This window comes from Onychostruthus taczanowskii, unplaced genomic scaffold, assembly GCF_017590055.1.
Source record: "Onychostruthus taczanowskii isolate IOZ18803 unplaced genomic scaffold, ASM1759005v1 scaffold42, whole genome shotgun sequence".
Taxonomy (NCBI): domain Eukaryota; kingdom Metazoa; phylum Chordata; class Aves; order Passeriformes; family Passeridae; genus Onychostruthus; species Onychostruthus taczanowskii.
Window position 1 is genome coordinate 5,153,037 of NW_024501682.1, and position 19,595 is coordinate 5,172,631.

Here is a 19,595-nt window from a genome sequence, read left to right on the forward strand (position 1 = left end):
TAACCTCTCAGAAGTGTTTGCTGAAGTATCACTTTTGCTACATTCACTGTAGTGAGAAGATGGAGGATTTTTTACTGCTGGTAGTAATTTACTTATTCTCCCTTCTCCCCCATATAGCTTTCTGACTATGTTTGTTAGCTCACATGATACTTTCATGCATCCATTTCTGTTTCCAGACCCTTTGATTATTTTGCTTCAGCAATTAAAATATATGGACTTGAGCTGCAGAATTTGGGCTTATATCCAGAGCTCAGGGGTTATTTTGGCACATTGTTAAGTAAGGGTTGTTGTCAGTTTTTATACCTACATCTGATTTTCATTGGAGTTCTGGGAATTTTCTTTTAAAGCTGACTTTTTTACAGAATTTTCTGAGACTGTTTTCCTGGATCTACATTTTGATAGTAGGAATGGTGACTTGTATCTTGCTGTAGTCATCGCCTTTTGGGCATAAATTTATACAATTTAATGGAGCTGTAGCAATTTACACCATAAATAAAACACATTTCCTTAGGATTAGCAACCTGCTGCCTACGAATGTATGGTGTGAAACCTGCTTGAAACTTGTGTTCTTCATCTGATACTCGCCCATATGAAGAACAGGAAAAACAGCGGAAAGAAAGAGGCGTCTATGTATTTTACTGCTGAATGGTAGCAAGGGATTAACTTTGGAGCACTTCGTTTCCTCACATTGTGCTTTGATATATGAATTTTATTCTTTTGAAACTGTGTATTTTTACAGTCCTTCAAACACCACGTAAGGAAAGTTTAATAAGAACATTCTCTTGTATTAAGTGGTGATGTTGTCCTATTTTCTGAAGAAACAGTTTTCCTGTTATTTCCATCAAAACACTGAGGATGATATTAAAGCTCAGTATTACAAGGCAGCGTGTTGCTTATCTCATGAAAATCCACACATCTTATTAGTCCTGTTTCTGTGAATTGACAGGAATTGCTATTTAAATTCTTTCCTGTGTAGTAAGGAAAACAATTCTTCATTGAAATTGGCTCTCTGCTTCTTCCCAAGCAGTGGAGAGATAATGTCTCTACAGTGTGTGTTCCCTGTGTACTGGGATGACAGTCTCTGGCTACAGAAGCAGAACTCTGTTTTTAAGCTGTGTGATTTATTTCAAGAAGCAAAATTTGGGGAGCCTAATGATCCTTGATTCAGGCCTCAAGCAGCATTTTGTCCTGTTAGCACTTAAGTCAGTAGGAATGCTGATCCTAAAAGGCTTCTTCCTTCAGAAAAGGAGGTTCCTGCCTTAGCCATGAAAAGTTTTATGGCTATGGCTGTCAGCTCCATTTGCAACCATCTCTTCAGCAGAGTGCAGTTAACAGCTGTGTCTGTCCTGCCAGTTGCATCAGTGTTGATGCTGGTGAAAAACAGGGAATAAATGTCGGCTTTTGCTTCAGAAATAGAAAGGGATTAAATTAATGCAATTAAATGTCTGCTTAAATTTTAAATTTTAAATTTTTCTTCATATATGCATGTGATATTTTTGTTTAAGTGCTCATTCTTAAAATACATTCTCTTTCATCATCCATTTCACAGTTTCATGAAGTTTTTGAAGTACAGCACTAAACTGGACTGTCTAATCACATTGTCATGTCCTGAGCTTCCTAAAAAGTTACGTGTCCAGATGCTTTCCCTGTCTCCAGTTTAAAATAAAGATAAAGCATGGCAGATACTAGGGTCATATTTTACTTCTTTGATACTTGGATTATATGGTACAAAAAGTGCATCCTGTAGTTTCCATGTTCTGTTTCTGCAATACATGTGGCTACCAGTTCCTGGCCTGCTCACTCCAGTCCTGGAGATTAAATAAAGCAGAGGAATGTAGGAATGCATTTTGTGGTTTTTCAAGAGACCTCACCAAAGCACAGTAATCCTTTCAAAACCTTTATTTCTCCTGATTATAGAAAAAATTGCCTGTAGTTTAGATATGACTTGCCCACTTGCAAAAGAACTTGCAGAGCAGTTGAACTCAAGACCAAAGAGAAGGATCATCTTCAGAACGGCGTGTGTATGTCAGAGACCACAGACAGAATTGCCTTGGTGATCTATGTTATACCTTTAAAATGACAGCAAGGGTTTTCTGTGGATAGTTGATCTAGAAATCTAAAACCATTTTAAGGGCTTAAGTAGCTACTTACCTAATAACTGGAGTACTAAAGCAAGGGCATGTATTACAGTAATTTATTTTATCCTATGGTTTGGTTTTTTTTCTACAGAAGTGTAGTATAATGTGATACATAAGTTGAAAAGGCACTGAACAATTATTACATTTTTTTTACTTTGTACACTTTTTCTAAATTTAAAAATGTTATATAATGGCTGAATATTAAGTTATAGCAAAGCTATTGAGCTAATTCTATAATGTGATTGTATTTATAAGAACAGCATTCATTGCTACTTGAATTGCAAGGATTCTGTGTCCACACAAATTAGGAAATTAGTAGAGCAATTATTAATAAAAAAAAAAGGAAAAATAACAGAGAAAAATCAGGTAAAGTATCAAGAGCTGCCATCAGTTGATATCAATGTCTTACGCCACTTGTACAGCTTTTTTCTGACAGGAATAGTAATAGTTTAAACATGAGAAGTTTATAAATTACCACACCAGAAGAGACCAATTAGTTCCAGTCACTGATACTAATCATGTACTAAAAATGAAAGAGAATGTGTGAGTTCTGTCATGAGGGACATGACATAACTTCCCATTCTCAAGTGAAGCTTTCTGCAGGTACTGGTCACTGTCTCTGGAGGGTTTAAGATTGTCTTTCTTTCCTTTAGTATTTTTGGCTGAAGCTGGAAGTAGATATGCTGAAAGAGAATCTAGTCCTTTAACACTCCCAGTCAGATGAAATTAAGAGGTCTCAACAATAAATTGAAAGGGTTTCCTGCAATAAATTCACAGTTTGGAGTCTCTGAATCCTATGGTTTGGCTGAAACCTCTGAAATATGGAGTGCCAGATGAAATAACCTTCTGAAAGGGGACTATCTTTAAAAACTTGTCTTTAAGAATTACTGTGTGTAATTGAGCAGCAAATGATTTCCAGATATTGCCATTCATATTTTAACTTTTCCCTCCTTTCCCTCTCCACCCTGTAGTTCATGACAAAAAATCCCAACAAGCGACTTGGTTGCGTGGCGTCACAGAACGGGGAAGATGCAATTAAGCAGCATCCATTTTTCAAGGAAATTGACTGGGTTCTTCTAGAACAAAGGAAAATCAAGCCACCCTTCAAACCTCGGATTGTAAGTAACAGTTTGTATAACATTCAGAGAAAACTTGGCTTGGCAATTCTCCTTGTTGGCTTTTCTGAGAAATGAGATTACCTGATGCAATGTTTTGAGGGCTGAAATAGTAACATAAAAATGGCACTGAGAAGATTTCTTTGTCATTGTTTCTGTGAAGGTAAGTGTCAGGAATAATTGTAATGCACACAGAAATGTTCATCCACATAAACCGTGATAGAGTTCAAAGCACCTTTTTAATTATATTCTGTGTTCCCAAAGATGCCATAGCCAGAAAAGATGATTGCAGTTGATATATACTGTCTATACTTTCTGTGTGAACTCTTTACAGTTCTGTGTTGCTGATGGCCACTGGATTTTGTAGTAAAACACAGAAAAGAATTTATAAGGAATAATATTTTAAGTAAAGAAACTTGAAAAAACAGCTTCTTGGGGAAAAGAAACACATATTATGATTAGACAAATCTATGTACTAACATTTTCCTGGATAATAACCAAGTATTTCTATTTTAAAGAAACAAAAATCTGTTAAGAACAGCCCCACCTGCAGAAAATAAAAGCCATGCAAAAGTATTTTATTCTGGTTTTTCTCTGGATGAAAATACTTACAACTAACCAAATGTCATAGAATGCATGTGGTTACTTCTGTGCTTACACTCTGCAAGAGGCTAAATCCTCTGACACTGATTTCATATTTTAATTTCGCACGTTCCTAATTACAGTGTTTGATTTGCCTGTGAATGTGGTCAAAGTTCTCTTTTGTTTCTTTCTTTAGATAGTTTACAAAGGTATTAAAAAACCCAAAAAACCAAAACAAATGAGCAAAATAAAAACCCTAGGTCTCAACTCTGAATGCTGAATTAAGTTCAGAGGTGAGGAAGTCTCCTCTGTTTTTGAAGAATCGCCGTATTTTACATGTAATGCTTTTACTTTGAGTCCAGTGAGATGCATTTCCCCAAATTCCTTGTGTAGATGGTGAATGTGGAGCTGACCGTCCAGAGCCTGAGGCAGCTCCTTTGAGTCCACTCTTGGGGAAATCTCCCTCTTTCTCTCTGTAGCTGTGCAGATAAAACCCAAAGGGATTGACAGCTGTGATTGAAAGCCCTTATGAAGCCTTTCTAGGAGTAATAGTAAGGTACAGTGCTGTCACATGAGGAAAGTTTTCTGAATGTGTTGGAGAATGGGAACCTTACAATGCCCAACGTGCAGGTGGAGCTGGCCTGAGCCAGCCCCACCCTGGGGGTGCAGCCAGTTCCTTGCCCTGCTGCCCAGCTCCTCTCTGAAGGGGTGGCAAGCTTGCAGCTGCTGCCTGAGCTGCTGCAGGAAGTGTAAACCCCAAATTAACTCCTTTAGTACCTTTCTGAAGCCTATTTAGTACTCTGGTTGTTTTCCAGTCAGGTTCCAGAGCTCTCAGCAGCACTTGAGCAAAGTCTCTGTTCAGCTGAGTTGCATTTGTGTAGCTCTTTTCTTGTTTTCACAAGAATTTGGCCTTTCATCTCACCTTAATTTTTGTTGCTTTTCTCAATATTCATCAGAATTTTAAGTCATGATTGCAAAATTATTTTCACTTTATGCCTGCATATAATTTCCAGTTTCCTTTCATCTAGTCTGTTTATTGGCTGTTTTTCTTTCATGATCAAGACGCACGGTCCCTATGACGATAGGTGTTTTTATGAAGCTTTTATTATTTTTGTAAGTACTCCCACTGTGGCAGTCTTTAAAAGTCAGGAGGCATTTCATATATCAGGTGTTTTTATTCATTGCTGATATAAATGCCTTCTGCCTTCTCAGTGGGCTTTTTTTCTCTTTCTGGTAATTATTTCACGGCTGTTATATGGTAAAGCCAATCCTATTCCATTAATTCCTGTTGGTTTGTTCCTTTTTGTCTTTTCTGCTTTCTTCAGTGGTATTTTAGTTGAATAGTTCAGTTTCAGTAGTGATTGCAGATTATTTCAGAGTAGTCTGAAATTTTTATAATTTTAGGACATCTCTTTGCTCCTTAATAATTGTTTGGGTGATTTTATACATCCTTATTTACACTTCTGGTCATTTTTCTTTAAGCTACTTCTCTAATGTTGGATTTTCATACTAATTCTATGTTGTATCTACCAACTTTCTTTATTCTATCAGATTTGATTCCTGCAGTCCAGTAGTTCTGTATGCTTGGATTATGTACTCAGTGTTACAAGCATCTCTTATTATTTTCATGTTGTTAGTCTGCACTCTCTAAGGTATCTTCCCCAGTGACTGGGTCCTATCAGCTTTTACTGATAATTTTGAGCATACCTTATATATTTATGATTCATGTTTATGATCCATCAGCTATTTTGTGCCACGTGTATAAATTTTACAGTTGTTTGGATTTTATTGTTGTACAGCAACCTTTGAGCAAGGTCATACCTGAAAGTTTTATTTGTCCTCTTAAAACTGAATAATGTATTATTTGGAAGGTTAGATGTGATATAGATCTAGGCTGGAGAGAAAGTTCATACAAATGAAATGTAATTATTAATTATACAACTTCAGAAATGGCAAAGAAATTTAGGGCAGTAAATTTCAAGTGCTATAAAGGCAGTTTTGTATACTTGCCAAGCTAGACCAGATTGCACTCACTTTGAAAAATTGTAAGAGGGAAGAAGGTGAACACTAATGAAATATGATTTACTTTAAAATCTTTATAGAGAGTTCTTCTGTAAATTCAGTTGTGGGTGTAGCATTGAGATTCATTGATTCAGATTAACAAATGTAACTCTTCCATAGCAGTGGAATGACTATGGAAAAAAACATAACTAATACCTGTGTTTGGAATGTTTTATGGTTTTTAACATCTTTTAGTATTAATAAAGGGCTGTTGATTATGTAAAAGTGACTTTAATGTTAAGAGAGGATTAAAAACATTTTAATCTTGTGTTGAGGAGGGCCTAGTTCTGTGAAAAGATCTATGAAAAGAGAGGCCAGATTATTAGTCAGAAAATAGACATTCTTGCATGTGTTATGGGAGTGTTGGGAAAAAAGTGTACATTGCATATATAGTCATCTGTGCATTTAAATTGAGTTTTGCATGCACATACAAGAATGCATATATTTGCACAGGTAGTCTTCTATTTTCTGACCAACCAGTAAGATGACTAAGGGGGGAATATTTATGATTATATCATAAACACTTTCAAAATAAAACAGTACATAAGATGTGTTCAAATGAGCTCCAGGCAATGTAAAGTGATGGCACTAAACCAGTAAAGTCATTAGGGAAAATGGTAAAACACTGAGGTCCCATCAGACAATGGAATAATCTGCCAAGGGAGGTCATGGAGGTGGTATTATGGAGAAAGCCTTGCTTCTGTTCTGCCTCACTCTTCTCAGAACACATGAGTTCCTTGATTAGCACAAATGGCTTGCTTTTCTCTTACCTACCATCCTTTCTCTGCCACAATAAATTTTCTGAGGAGCCATATTACATGGTACTGTCAGGCTGTGCTTCTCCATGGTTCAGGTATATCACTTCAGCTCTGCCAGCCTTAAGTCTGAATTTTTCAACTGAACTTGGAAAAAAAAAAAAGCCATATGGATATTTATTAGCCAAACTTTTAAAGGCTTTTGTTGTTCATTTGTTTGGGTTTTTAAATCTCATTCACACAGTGGATGGATGTCATTATGTTCCTTATTATACCAGAAATATACCATTAATGTCTTTCTAGTTTGTACATGATTTGATTATTCTAATGATGCTTTGGAAGCTGAAATTTCTTCCTGTGTCCAGCATTAGAGTGGAAATTACCAAAAGGATTTTGCAAAACTGACTGCATTATTTTGAAGGCTTGCAAGAGTGCCCTGAACAGAGAACTCATACAAATAGCTGAGGTTTAGATTGCTAAACAGTGACAGAAGTGCCACCCTAGGCTGTCCTAGGTAGAGACAGTGGAAGCAGATTTGGTGGCTCTGAAACCTGCTGGGAAGGGTGTTTGCTTCTGCAGTTAATGACTTGGAATAGAGAATGCAGAGGGTTTAAAATGCACTGGGGCTTAATCCTGTGATGCATGTTACCTGCCAACTCTTCTTCTCACAAATTTAGGATCATGAGGCTTTTCAGTGGTAAAATTTGTTTTGCATATGTGCGTGTATATGAACGAATGAATGAATAAATAAATAAATAAATGTTGTTCCATGTAGAGCTATTCTAAGTGTTAAGCTAGTGTAGAAAAAAAAGTCATACCTCTGGAGTATGTATGTTAGAAATCAAGCAAACTTTTGAGCAGCTAGACAGAAGATACTGATTGCATCTAAACTCCAGTGACCTTGCAGTGTCTTTTGAAGATCATTTTTACTTTTCTTAAAACCTAATTCTTAGAGCTTCACAGGATGTCTTGAACATTTCTGAAAAATATTATTCATCCCTGAATGCAGTTGTGAATATGTAATTGCATATGCAGTAAGTACCATTTTAGTGGAGACAGATACCTTTTCTCCAGAGCAACGGTTGTGAGACAGAAAACCCTTTGAGTCATTTTATTCCTCTGTTGAGATTTTTTTTGCATGTATTCTTCATAAAATTTTATTCCTTTTGGAGTATGAAATTTCCATGATCAGTAGCTATAAGGCCAGGGTATGGCTTGCTACATAATTTATTGCTCAAAAACCACGAAGACCTTGATAGCATTCAGTGATTCTCTGCTCCCCATTTTTCTTTGCTTCCATGGCTATATTCCTGGCTTGGTTGAGTTGCTTATTTCTGCTTTCAAACTGTATTTGCCATCTTAAAAATTAAAACAATAGTGAAGTAGATCAATTTCTTACCTAAGTTATTGATATGGTGGTAAGTGGAGTAGATCCTGCTTGGTGGCATGATGGGATGATTCTGTCTATCCATACCAAATGCAAACTATGCATTAAAAACAGTAATTGAGGCAAATTACTCTTTTGGTTTTAATGTGTATTGATTAATTTTATAGTTATAGTTCCATGCAATAAATATTTTGTGCCAGCTGAAAGTTTTCCAGAGTTAACCTGTGGCCTTCTGACATGTCAGCAAAATCAGCCAGAAAAAAAAAAAGCCCAGAAACAAGTACACAAGTGGCAAAAAGGTGTGCAGTTCTTGCCTGAGCTGAAGGAAAACCACTGCCTAAAATTTGTTACTCATTTGGCTGAAGTCAGTGAGCATCAATTTAATAGAATCATAGAATAATGTGGGCCGTAAAGGACCTTTAAAGGTCATCTAGTCCAACCCCTCTTCAGTGAGCCTAATCAAACATATCAGGTGCTCAGAGCCATGTCCTGTCTTGAACATTTCCAGGAATGGGACATCTCTCACCAATCTGAGTGACCTGTTCAGTGTTTCACTGTCCTCATTGTAAGCAATTTCTTTCTTATAACTAGTTGAAATCTACCCTCTTTCAGTTTAAAACCATTACTCCCTGTCCTATGGCAACAGGCCCTACTAAAAAGTTTGTCCTCTTCGTTTTTTTAAGACTCCTTTTTTAAGTATTGAAAGTCCACAATATAGTGTCTCCCTGGAGTCTTCTCTTCTCCAGGCTTGATAACCCCAACTCTCTTTGCCCTTCCTCGTAGACATGCTCCAGGCTCCAGCTCTCCTCTGAGGGCTTTCTTTTTAATTTCTGTAGAATTAGACCAGCAGAGTAAAACCACTCTCATATTTCTTGGTTGCATATGCTGCAAGGAGCTGTAAGACAGAGGAAACTCTTTAGTACTGTGCAACAAGGACAGTCTCACTACATGCACACTCCTGTCCTTCCAGACTGAGTTTTCACTGTCAATCCTTGCAAATGTGCATGCCAACAGACAGACCTGCCTCTTTCATCTACCCTATTGCTGATGTCAGGGTTGGGAAAATTTGAGACACTGTCTAAGATGTCCTCAACAGGAAAAAGCTGAAGAACTCTCAGTGAGAGAGTAATACAAAGCCTGGTGAAACAGATGTTTGCCATATGTATTTCTTTCTAGCAATTAAACCAAAGTTTCATCACTAATGGCTTTATCAGTGCCTGTGGCAATCCATTCATAGTGTGGTTTTATGGAGATGAAGTTAACAAAATAATCATATTGCAATGATTCATTGAAAGCTGTCAACATGCAGCTTTCACAGAACAATGCATTATTTTAATTTTCTCAATTAATTCATAATTTTTCATTTTCCATTCTAAAAGCTCACTTTTCTCAAGAGAATTAGAGACAAAATGGGATAAGCTATTGCAGAACTGTATCTTGCACCATGGGAGCAACAGCTGCTGCTGGCCTGTTCATCTAATATGCCTTCCTTCATTTTGCAGCCTCTTCAGTTTCTGTTGTTACACTGAGAATATGTTCTGAATGGTTATATGTTCCTTCTTCAGTGCTGACTTCTTAGAGTAGAGAGCTGATGTGGCAGCTACAAGATACATAAGTACCTCCACCAGATTTTCTAGAAACTCATTATGTGGCCCAGACTGCATCACCAAATCTTTTGTCACTTTGATTTCCCCTCTGTGATAATCACAGGCAAAGTTAAGGGCCAGTGAAAAAATATGACTGAGAAATGTCAAAAAACAAGCGCTAAAGATTAGCCTGCTTTTAAATTGACTGCATGCTTAGGACTTCCCTTGGAAGAGTGTTCTTATGCTATACCAGACCTCAGTGTTAGCAGATTTCCTCTCAGCCTCAAATTACATCTTTCTCAGCTCCCGTAACTCTAAGATAATGATAAACCATTGTCAAAGTCCCTCCCCCCTTAGTTATCACTATCTGAGCCACATTGTCTGTGTGTAGTTTCCTTTGAGAACCTGAACTCCCTTGTTAAGTCTTGACTTAAGGATGCCAGCAATGTGTCCTCTTTCAGTTTTGAGCTGCAGCAAAGGTTTGAAATAAAGTCATTCCCAAATACGAAATTCTAGTCGTAGCCGATGATTATGGGTTACAACTAGAGTCACTGAGCACCATGAATTTTCTTTTCTCCCTCCCCTGAATGAGTGAAAAACTGGCAAAATTTTGGCAATCCTTTGCCTATGACTGAATGAGAAGCTGGATGCCCACAGTGTTTGGAAGCTGGGTGACAAGTAGCAAATACAAATCAGCACCTCTGGAGAGTCAGCTGGGCTGTTTGCACAGGCAAACAGGCAGACCTGCCCCTTGGGTAGGTGCTGCACAGAATGGCTCCTGAAAAATGTCTTCAATTAGAGAGGTGTGTGTACAAATTGCTGCAGCAACCATCTGCTTACTGTGAAATATGGCTGGAATCCTTAAAGAGGGACCACGTTTCTGGAGGAAGCTTTCCAGTATGTTAGCCTGAAACGTAAGTGCTATAATTGCAGATTCATTTTTGTACATGAGTGGTAATAGGCAAAGATTTTTTTACTTTTTAATGAGGGATTTTTAACCTAGTGTTGGGAAGTCACGATACTGTTTTGGTGGGGGTTCTTTGGCACACCTCTACTTTTTTTGTGACAATAGATTGTATCATCATCCATGCAGAATTATGACTTTGCCTTTACGCTGTGGGGAAGAAATCCTGTAAAATGCAGTATCATTCAATAGCACCAGAAGGAACATAGGAAATTACAGGCCAAGTAAATTTCTTTTTTGTATAAATGTTCTCTCTTTTCAAGTTTGCTTCAGTGTGAATGTCCCTCTTTAAGGTAAGGCCTTCAATATGGGGAAAATGTCAAGGTAGGTCCACTTTTAGGCCTAATAACCTTGAGGTGTCCCTTCAGTTTCATAATATATTTCCATTCAGTCATCAGTGCATGGCAATGAGCATTTAGCAGATGGGCACGCAAGGGGCTATACTGCATGCCTTTGCATGAAGTGTTACGGCTTAGACACTGGGGAGTGATCTTGAGACCTCAGACCCTCATGTACCATTATTACACATTGAACATGATGTATTTCCCACTTGCTGCAGACATTTCAGGCATAGGAAAACTGTGGGCTTTCTTCTGAGAGTGACACTGCGTTGATTAATATTGATAGAAAAAGAAAAATGCTTAGAAATGGGGTAGACTCTCAAAATAGTTAATATACATCCTTTAAAAAAACAAAGAAAAATGGATGTGGGCTTTTGAGACAGACTTTTTTTGTTAGTCACAGTTGTAATGGTGGAACTCCTACACTTCTTCTGCATGCTGCCCCTATCACAGGGTATCATGAATCAGAATATTGAATTTTGGATGGTTCCTAGAAGTCACACTTTTCTGCTACTGGGTTTGAGTGTTAGCCAGGTAGCTGCTGATTGAGAAGCATTGGTTGTTTTCAGGCAATGAAGTTCAGGATCTCAGCTGAGTTTGCTGCAGGCAGCTGTGAACAACACATAGTACCATAGTTATGCCTGCAGTGTAGCTCAGACCAGTCAGTCCAGTGGCTGGGCAGGACAGAGAAGTCTGGAACACTCCTTCTCCTTCCCTCAACAAAGTAAAAGACCTTGGTTTTCTAAGCTTCAACTTGGTACTTTGTGCAACCTCTAAGTTTGCCCAAGATTTGAGGAGCCTGTGTGGATCTTAGAGAAATCAGAAGTGAGCTGATATTTTTAAGTTTTGGGTTTTTTTTTTTAATGTACAACGTTTTGTTTTCCCAGAATTTCTCATTCAGTTAGTCTGATTTTGGGGTTTTTTTAAATTATCTTCAGTGTCAGTGCCTCCAGCAGCTGTTTGTAGATGTGATTGCTATAACACTAGAATTATGGAAGTTTGAAAGCTACATCTCAGCACTGCAGGTTCCCAAATATTTATAAGTTAAGCAACTTTTATTATGCTTCTTTTGATTCTGTACTGGGGATCCATCAGTATTTGTTTGGTTTTCTTGAGTCCTGGTTTTATAGCACTAAAATATTTTCATACTGGATAATTAAGTCCATATAACCATCTGTTAAGTGTACATTGTTAAGTGATGCCCTTTGGGATAGAGTGATAAGCAACCAGAGTGTACCTGTTTTCCTTTTGGGCTTCCCCAGAAAAACACTGATTCTGTTTCACTTTCTGACTGCTTTAATCTCCAGTGCAATTTTTATGAAGTTATTTAAGCCATTTAGTGAAATAATCTTATTACGTACACTTGCATTCTTGTGTACAATCTCAAGAATTCACACAAAAATATTTTATTTTTATATTAATGTAGTTAATATATAATATTCCAGGGTTGGGCCTGTTCCTGATGTCAGTAAAAGCCAGTGGAAAAACACCAGGTGATCGAGAAGCAGTAGCATCTGGCTATTTATCAGAAGGTTGAATTTATCAAAAAAAAAATCACGGCTGGCCTTTTCTGACTAGTCCCATCCCAGCTGGAGTCCAGTAAACATTGAGTATAAAAAGAGCTTTGGCTTTGGGTTTATTTCTCATGCGGAACTTTCTGTGCTAGCAATACATTATGCTAATGCAAGCATTAGGTCTTACTAGGGTGTTCACCCAAAATGGGCAGCAAAAATTTGTCAGTGTGTGTGTTCCCAGCTCAGCATACTAGTGCAAAACTTAATTCCTTTGACATATGCACTGCTAGGCAGAGGAAGGACTGAAGCAGCTGATGTGTAGCTACTTCTCTACAGCAGCAGGACAGGGAAGACACCTTTACATGGTAGGGAGTCCTAGCACTTCATTAGCTGCTGCTTTCCTCTTGCTATGCTGCTGTTCTGGCATTAGGGATTTTGTTACTGGGGAGGCACAGGCCTTGTACTGGTCCTCTCAACAGCATGCTCCAGATGTCACATGCTTAAATCCCACAGGATGAGAGGAACACTCAAGTCTAAACACTTGAAAAAACCTTAAGCACAGATCTTGTTCCTTGCATGCCATAATCACTTTTGTGAAGGACCTACAGAACAGCAGCTCTCTTGGCTTAATTCTGGAGTACGGAAAAGAAGAATTTGAAGACCATGACTGCCCGTGACTCTTTGGAAGACTGTGATTATATTTGTCAAGAAGAAGAAGAAAGGGGGATTGACACTTTGCTGTCATGTCTGCAGTAACAGCTTAAATTCCCAGCAAGATGGGATTCCCACTGTGCAAAAAGCCACCTAAGTGAAAGACAGTAAGGAGATTGTAGACAGTGACAGAGGCATCACAGCCCACCTAGAGGAGACCAAAAATAGGAAGAAAACTAGATGAATGATGAAGAGAAAATTACTCAGGCTCAAAGCAAATCAGTAGCAAAACCAAGAATTAAAGTCATGTCACTACAAACTCTGCTATGTCTCTGCTATGTCATGCTGTGCTCTTTGAACAAAACTGTGTTCTAAAAAAAGCAGTTACAGGGTCTGGAAGAAAGATGGAAAGAAGATGTATTGAGAGGCATAAGTAATAGGCATTCATGCATAGTCCTACAATACCTTTTATTTAGCCTATGATTTGTATGTGCATTAGTTAAAAAAAAAAAAAAAAAAAACAACGGCAGCACCCTCAGCTGTTTTCTAAAGTCACATACATCTTTATTTTGATCTGTTTTTGTAAAGGCTTAAAAATAATCATTACACTTGAAAATATGATCTCTAGCAATTCAAAGGTCTTAGCAATAAACCATCATTTTGTAGTTTTTTCCATTTGTCTTAGGTAAAACCTGCTATACCATTTTGCAGTATGAAAGCCTGTCATATGCATCCCCCATGTCAAACTAATTAGCAAGAGTATCAAAGAGCATAAATTTCCAGAAATGTAGGTATTCTTGCCAAAAACTGTGTAGCATTCCTACTCTGTGGCCTGTAATGCAAACTATTTTAGTATGCAACTGAGTCTTGCAATTTTGCTCCCACTATAGGTGTTGTCATACCTTTCAAGCTGTGATTTTTTTTTTTTTTTTTTTTTTTTTTTGAGACCGCATCCAGCCTCACAATGCACATGTCAATGCTCCTTGATAGAGGAGGGCTCGGAATCACAAGATACTACTATACAATTTCATGTCACCATCAGGAAAGCTTCCATAATGTGCTACTTTTCTGTAAAGAAATGTGTAGGTGACTACGAGCAAAATAAAAATGTTGGAAAGTCAGACAGTGTTTATTCAGGATACATAGAGTGTCTTGAAATATTTCATTGCATCATTCATCAATTTACTAACATCACAGTCTCCTTAATTTATTCCTTGTCTTTGTGATTCCTTAAAGAATGGAAAGTAAAATAAATCTATTGATCTTTTATAGAATATATCTGGTCAAATGCACAGTTAAAGTATATTTGGATAACTTTTCCAGTGGTTTTGCAGATGTCTCCTGGAAGCCACTGAAATTCTAGGAATACGTGCCCTAGACTTACCAACATGCCTCAGTTTTTCCTCTGCTTTGCAAGCCAGCTCCATTGTCTGGATAGTCCTTTGTGCCAAAGTGCCAGGGATCAGGGAGGCCAAAAGGCTTCTACACGTGTATTTGAGGACTCACCAGCAGGTGGTTCAGCACATTGTCACAGTTGCACCAGCTCTGATTCCTGTCACTCTGCTATAACAGTGGTAGAAATGCAGTTTCAGGAGAACTGCACCTCTACAACTGAAAATGGGCTAATCTTGGACGTGTGTCATGTTGTAAGAGGGAAGGTGACATGGCCGATCATGGCCTTAGAGCAGCTGGATATCAATGGAAGCTTGCCAGTATAATGTGAATTAGAGATACACACATATAAAATCTGCACTGCAGAGTAGATCATAAGGTTTGCAATAGGAATCACATTGTGCAGGTGAAGGGTATTTTCATATGATAGTTCCATTACTTTCTCTTCTTGCCTTTCCTCCCCTTCCCAAGAAGAAATATGGAATTGTTTCTTATGAGGTTAAATCTCTCAAAGAAGCCTACCTTAAGTGGATGATATAGTGTAGGAATTCAGAAGTTGTCACCCTTTCCCTGCAATTTTTTCACTTCAAAAAATTCATTCTGCCATAGCATAGCTAATTTGCAATAGCTCTGTGTCACAATTGAGTCCTAATGGAAGCAAGCCCTGAGAAAATAAACATGATGGATTTTGAGAGCAAAGGACTAACCACAGATGGAAAGCTGGTGCTGAGCACCTCTAAAGCTCCTGTGAAATTTATCTCCATCCAAATTCGGCACAGAAATAACTGTTGTGGTGTAGCAATGAGGCTATGAACAAAGGTTTGCTATATATATAGCATTTTTCTGTATATAACTTTAGTGCTGTGTACTCAGGATGATGAGTATACCCAAGTATACCCAAGTAGGGTTACAGAGGACAACAGACTCACAGGGACTGCTGGGAGAGGTTTATTCCTCAGACCACGAACGCAGGGTGGTTGTCTGGGAGCCTATAGGGGTTTGATTTTGTTTGCTTTGCTGTTTGTTTTGTGGTGGTGGTTTTGGGAGGCTCTGGTTTTGAGGAAGTCTGTGTAAAAGTGAAATAGAACAGCTGGCATTCTGGCTGTGGAGTCATTAAATGTTTATGCCCCTAATTGTTTAAGTTATTCCTCCTTCCTAGTTGACCCATTTCACATTCCTAAGAAAGGGAATACCATTTCAATATAAATGTGGCTTCAGTTTAGTGTATCACAAGTGATCCCTTTTAAAATCCATCGTTTTGTGAGTTTGCTTGGTGTTTATTAAATATCTGTGTACTTCCATAACAGATTGAAGTATGGACTGCCTAGGTTGGCGTGCTTTTCAAATACTGTTTCACTATCTATTAACATCTTTATTGAGTGGGGGGGGGGGTTTCCCACTAATTTCTCTTAATGTGGTGTCCTTTACCTCTAATGAAAGCATAGTCTAGGAGAATGAAATCTCACCCTCTGCTTGGAAGTAATGAATGTTGTTATATTTATAAAAGCTACTTGGATTCAAAAGCCTTCTTATGATCATAAGCTTCAGTTGAATATATTACAGCTCATGGCAAATGTGCTGTCCCTCTTCCATGTGTGAATAGAGCAATTAACATGCTGTGAAAATTTAATAACTTAAAAGTCATTTTGATAACATGTATTTCTTATCTTCTGAAATCACTCAAGCTAGGAAATACTTCTAATACTGATACAGATTCTCAGGACATGCAAATGCAGTGAAGAGTCATCCTGAGGATAAATTGAAAGACAGGCCTGAAGTATTGTGCTTCTTAGCTCGTTTCCTTCAAAATATTCATACTGCAGTTATTTATAAATAGCATGAATTATGTGCAAAAGTGAGTGCTCATTATAGTTTGCCTCAAATATTTAGAAACTACTACACCTCTACAAGAAAAGCTCCAATCAGTAGTGCAAAGTGATCTCTGCCTGTGCTGTGGTTTTTGTTATCATAATAAGGAGAGGTGAATGAGAGGACGATGACATGTGAGGTTAGCCACATAACCTTGTGCTTCAAACCAGCTGGTTTGATGTCTGAGTTTTCCTTTGTTTTGATAAATACAATCTGAACATCTTATCAGCAATGAGGTAAATGCAAAATGTTTGAGCTTTTATCGTCCTGATGGAAGAATTTCTTCTTGATGATACTGTGTCAAACATGGGAATCACTTATTACTTACTGAAGCAAAATTCGGGATAAAATTAAGTGATACCAATACATATGGGAAAGTGTGACTCTTGCTGCATGTCCCCTTCCTGCTGCCCTGGGCCTCTGGAGCTGCACACCAAAAGCTGCAGCAGCCTCCTATAGTTATGTCCAAAGAGCATATTGTGAATTTGAACAATCAGACTAAAACACAAAACCCCGTCTTTTGTGGCAGTGTTGTTTCCTAGCCACCACCTCCATCTGTTTTTTACCTTCTCTGAGTAGCCTTTGAAGCTGCTGGACAATGCTAGTACAGTTATGAGAGCTGTTGAGCTTTCAGTGGACTTGAAAGAGTTTCAGTGATTTTCTGCAAATTAAATGACAATAAGTAACAGACTAAAGAGAGAGACTTCTTGATGTCTCCAAACTGGAGAAATAATTTTATCTTTATTAGGTAGAAGAGAGTCCACTGAGCCTCTTGGCCTCATGACACATCTGATGAGTTGTCCAAGCTTCACTGAGTTCCCTGGTTTGGAACATCTGCTGTCAGGTGCCTTCTTGCAAGGATTTCTGTGGCTTTTCAGACCAAAAGCTCCCATCATTTACATTTGGTTCATGTAATTAATGGAAGGAATGTCAAGTTTTAACTTTCTGAATGTATTTTCAGTGATAAGAACATCAACTTAAATTTCTTTTTTCACTCTTGAAATTCATATAAAGTCATTTGGTAATCACTGACAGAAAAGGTTGGTAATCCTCAACATTGGAAAGCTTAATAAGCAGATTTTAGTGGGGTTTTCTTAAGCTTCAATTTTTAACTGCAGGTAGAAATTGAATGTTTTATTGAAATGTCAGTGAAAACAAAAAGAATTCAGAAAACCACCATTTAATGTATGCTTATTAACAGCATCTTTTAATAAATACGTGAAGAGATCTGAGAATAAAAAAAGCATTTTGACTCAAATAATCCAATAGCTCTGTTTCCAAAATTGTACAGGCCTACTGCAAAAGCTGATTAAATTGTGTTTTATCAAGAGAAAGCCTTTTGTAGTTTCTGATATTTTTATCTCTTTGAATGGAATAAAACATGATTTTGGCTTAAAAATTGTCATCCTTGATGGCTGGTAGTTCATATGTGTTTATTAGTTCAAGTGTTACATCTAATCAGATCATGTCTCCTAAGTCACACAGTCGCTGCTCAGACAGGAGACCTCTGAAGCGTTTGCACTGCTGGGAAAATCAAAAGATCAAGTGGCCAGCACGTGTCCTGCACAAGAGGTAGTCGCTATTGCTTCTCAGTACCAGAGATTTTCTGCTGGTGCAGCAGTCATCTTTCCGAAGAAATTTAGAATTGGAATTAATGTCTTTTTTGGTCATTGCCAGTGCAGTGTGGAGTTTGGCACCTACTGTTGGGAGCTTTCGGGTAGCTGCTGTGCCCCTGCTCTCATGTAGCTAAAAACAAGATGTTTGAGTAGTCTAGAGAGAAAAAAAGGAGCAACTGGACCCTAATGGAATTTCTGTGCATTTAGCAGGACAGCTGTAGTTCTGGGTGTTCTTTCCTAGTACTGTAGTTTCCTCAGTCATCTGAAATGGAAGAGTCTAACCTAGAAAAAATTCGGAAAAGTTTAAAATAATGTGCCACAGAGTCTTAGGAGCTGCAGGCTAAGTAAACAGAATCCTACCCATATAATTACTGCATATTAAATTATACATTTAACAGCCAGTCTAAACATTTTTCCTTTTATCTTCACAATTTTTAATGTTCAAAGTCGGATAATAGCTGCACTCTTTTTTCTTTCATATATCCTCCTTACCTTGCAGATCTTCCTTCTTTTCTTAGCTTCTCTGCTAGGAGACAGGCACAGCCCTTCATACCTTCATCCTGAGCCCTCATGATGCAACTGTGGGATGGTTCATGCTATTGGCCTACAGAGTATTCACAGTGCAAGCACATTAAAATAGCAATAGTAGCAGAAATGTGGCCAGACCTGTTTTGTCTTCGAAAATGAAGCCTGGAAAAATAGTCATAGCTTCAGGAAGAAAGTGCCTAAGTTGCTAAGGAGGGCTTCTCAAATAAATCTTTCTGTTGAAAAGAAGCGCTTGTTATGAGTGCTACCTTGGCTTAATCCACTCACTTTTGTTCCCTGTGATTTGTTTAATCTCACTTCATCACTTGGTTAGTTAGAGACCTGTTCGCATATGCTTGCAATCATAGATTGCTCCTTGCTTGTCCTCTTAAGTAAACTGGGTGATTTACATCTATGCTGCCAAAACTACATGGAATTGTTTATAAATCAGAGAAAGTAAAACCTTCCCTTTCCTCCTTTGGTCTTGAAGTCATATTTTAAGACACAGTAGGCTTTTAAATCTAAGCAAATACCTTTGGTTGTTGTTTCAGAAGTGTTTGGGATTCCCTCTGGCAGCACAGTTAGTTTTAATGAATAGAATTTATGTACGCCAATGTTGGGACCCTTTTTTAGATGTACTCTTCTGTGCTGTGTTTCATCCAACACCTTCACAAATTGTAGTGATTTCTGGAATAAGTAGCTATGGGGAATTAATTGCCCCAATAGACTTTGAGGAATTTGTCATTTTACCTTTTTAACTTAAGCAAGGAAATAATAGTTTCCATGAATATGTTCAATATGAAAACCTGAAAATAATACATATTCTATTTGTTTTCAGCTACTTGAGAGCTTATTTGTCCTTGATAGATAGTAAAATTGTGAGGGTAGTCATATATCTTTTACATATAACTACAGTTCTGAATTTGAATTCTACTTTTTGCAAGTACTCATTTACCTTCTTCTGCTTTAATGAGTATTCCTGTGGCAAATTAATTGTGTGAGTGTGTGAAAATACCATGGTAGGACATGGAGAACAAGAAAAAAGTAGGCACAGTTGCAATGTAATGCTTTTAAAAATTAAGATGGAATTTCATTCTTA

At 37.8% G+C, this 19,595-nt stretch overlaps 1 protein-coding gene across 1 annotated transcript in view; it reads left to right on the top strand.

The window, feature by feature from the left end:
• PRKCE (protein kinase C epsilon) overlaps positions 1-19,595 on the top strand; it is a 286,716-nt gene that overhangs the window by 262,172 nt on the left and 4,949 nt on the right. The window contains exon 14 of the mRNA XM_041413572.1: positions 3,110-3,256. Coding sequence (XP_041269506.1) covers positions 3,110-3,256 — 147 coding nt within the window. The remainder of the gene's footprint in view (positions 1-3,109; positions 3,257-19,595) is intronic.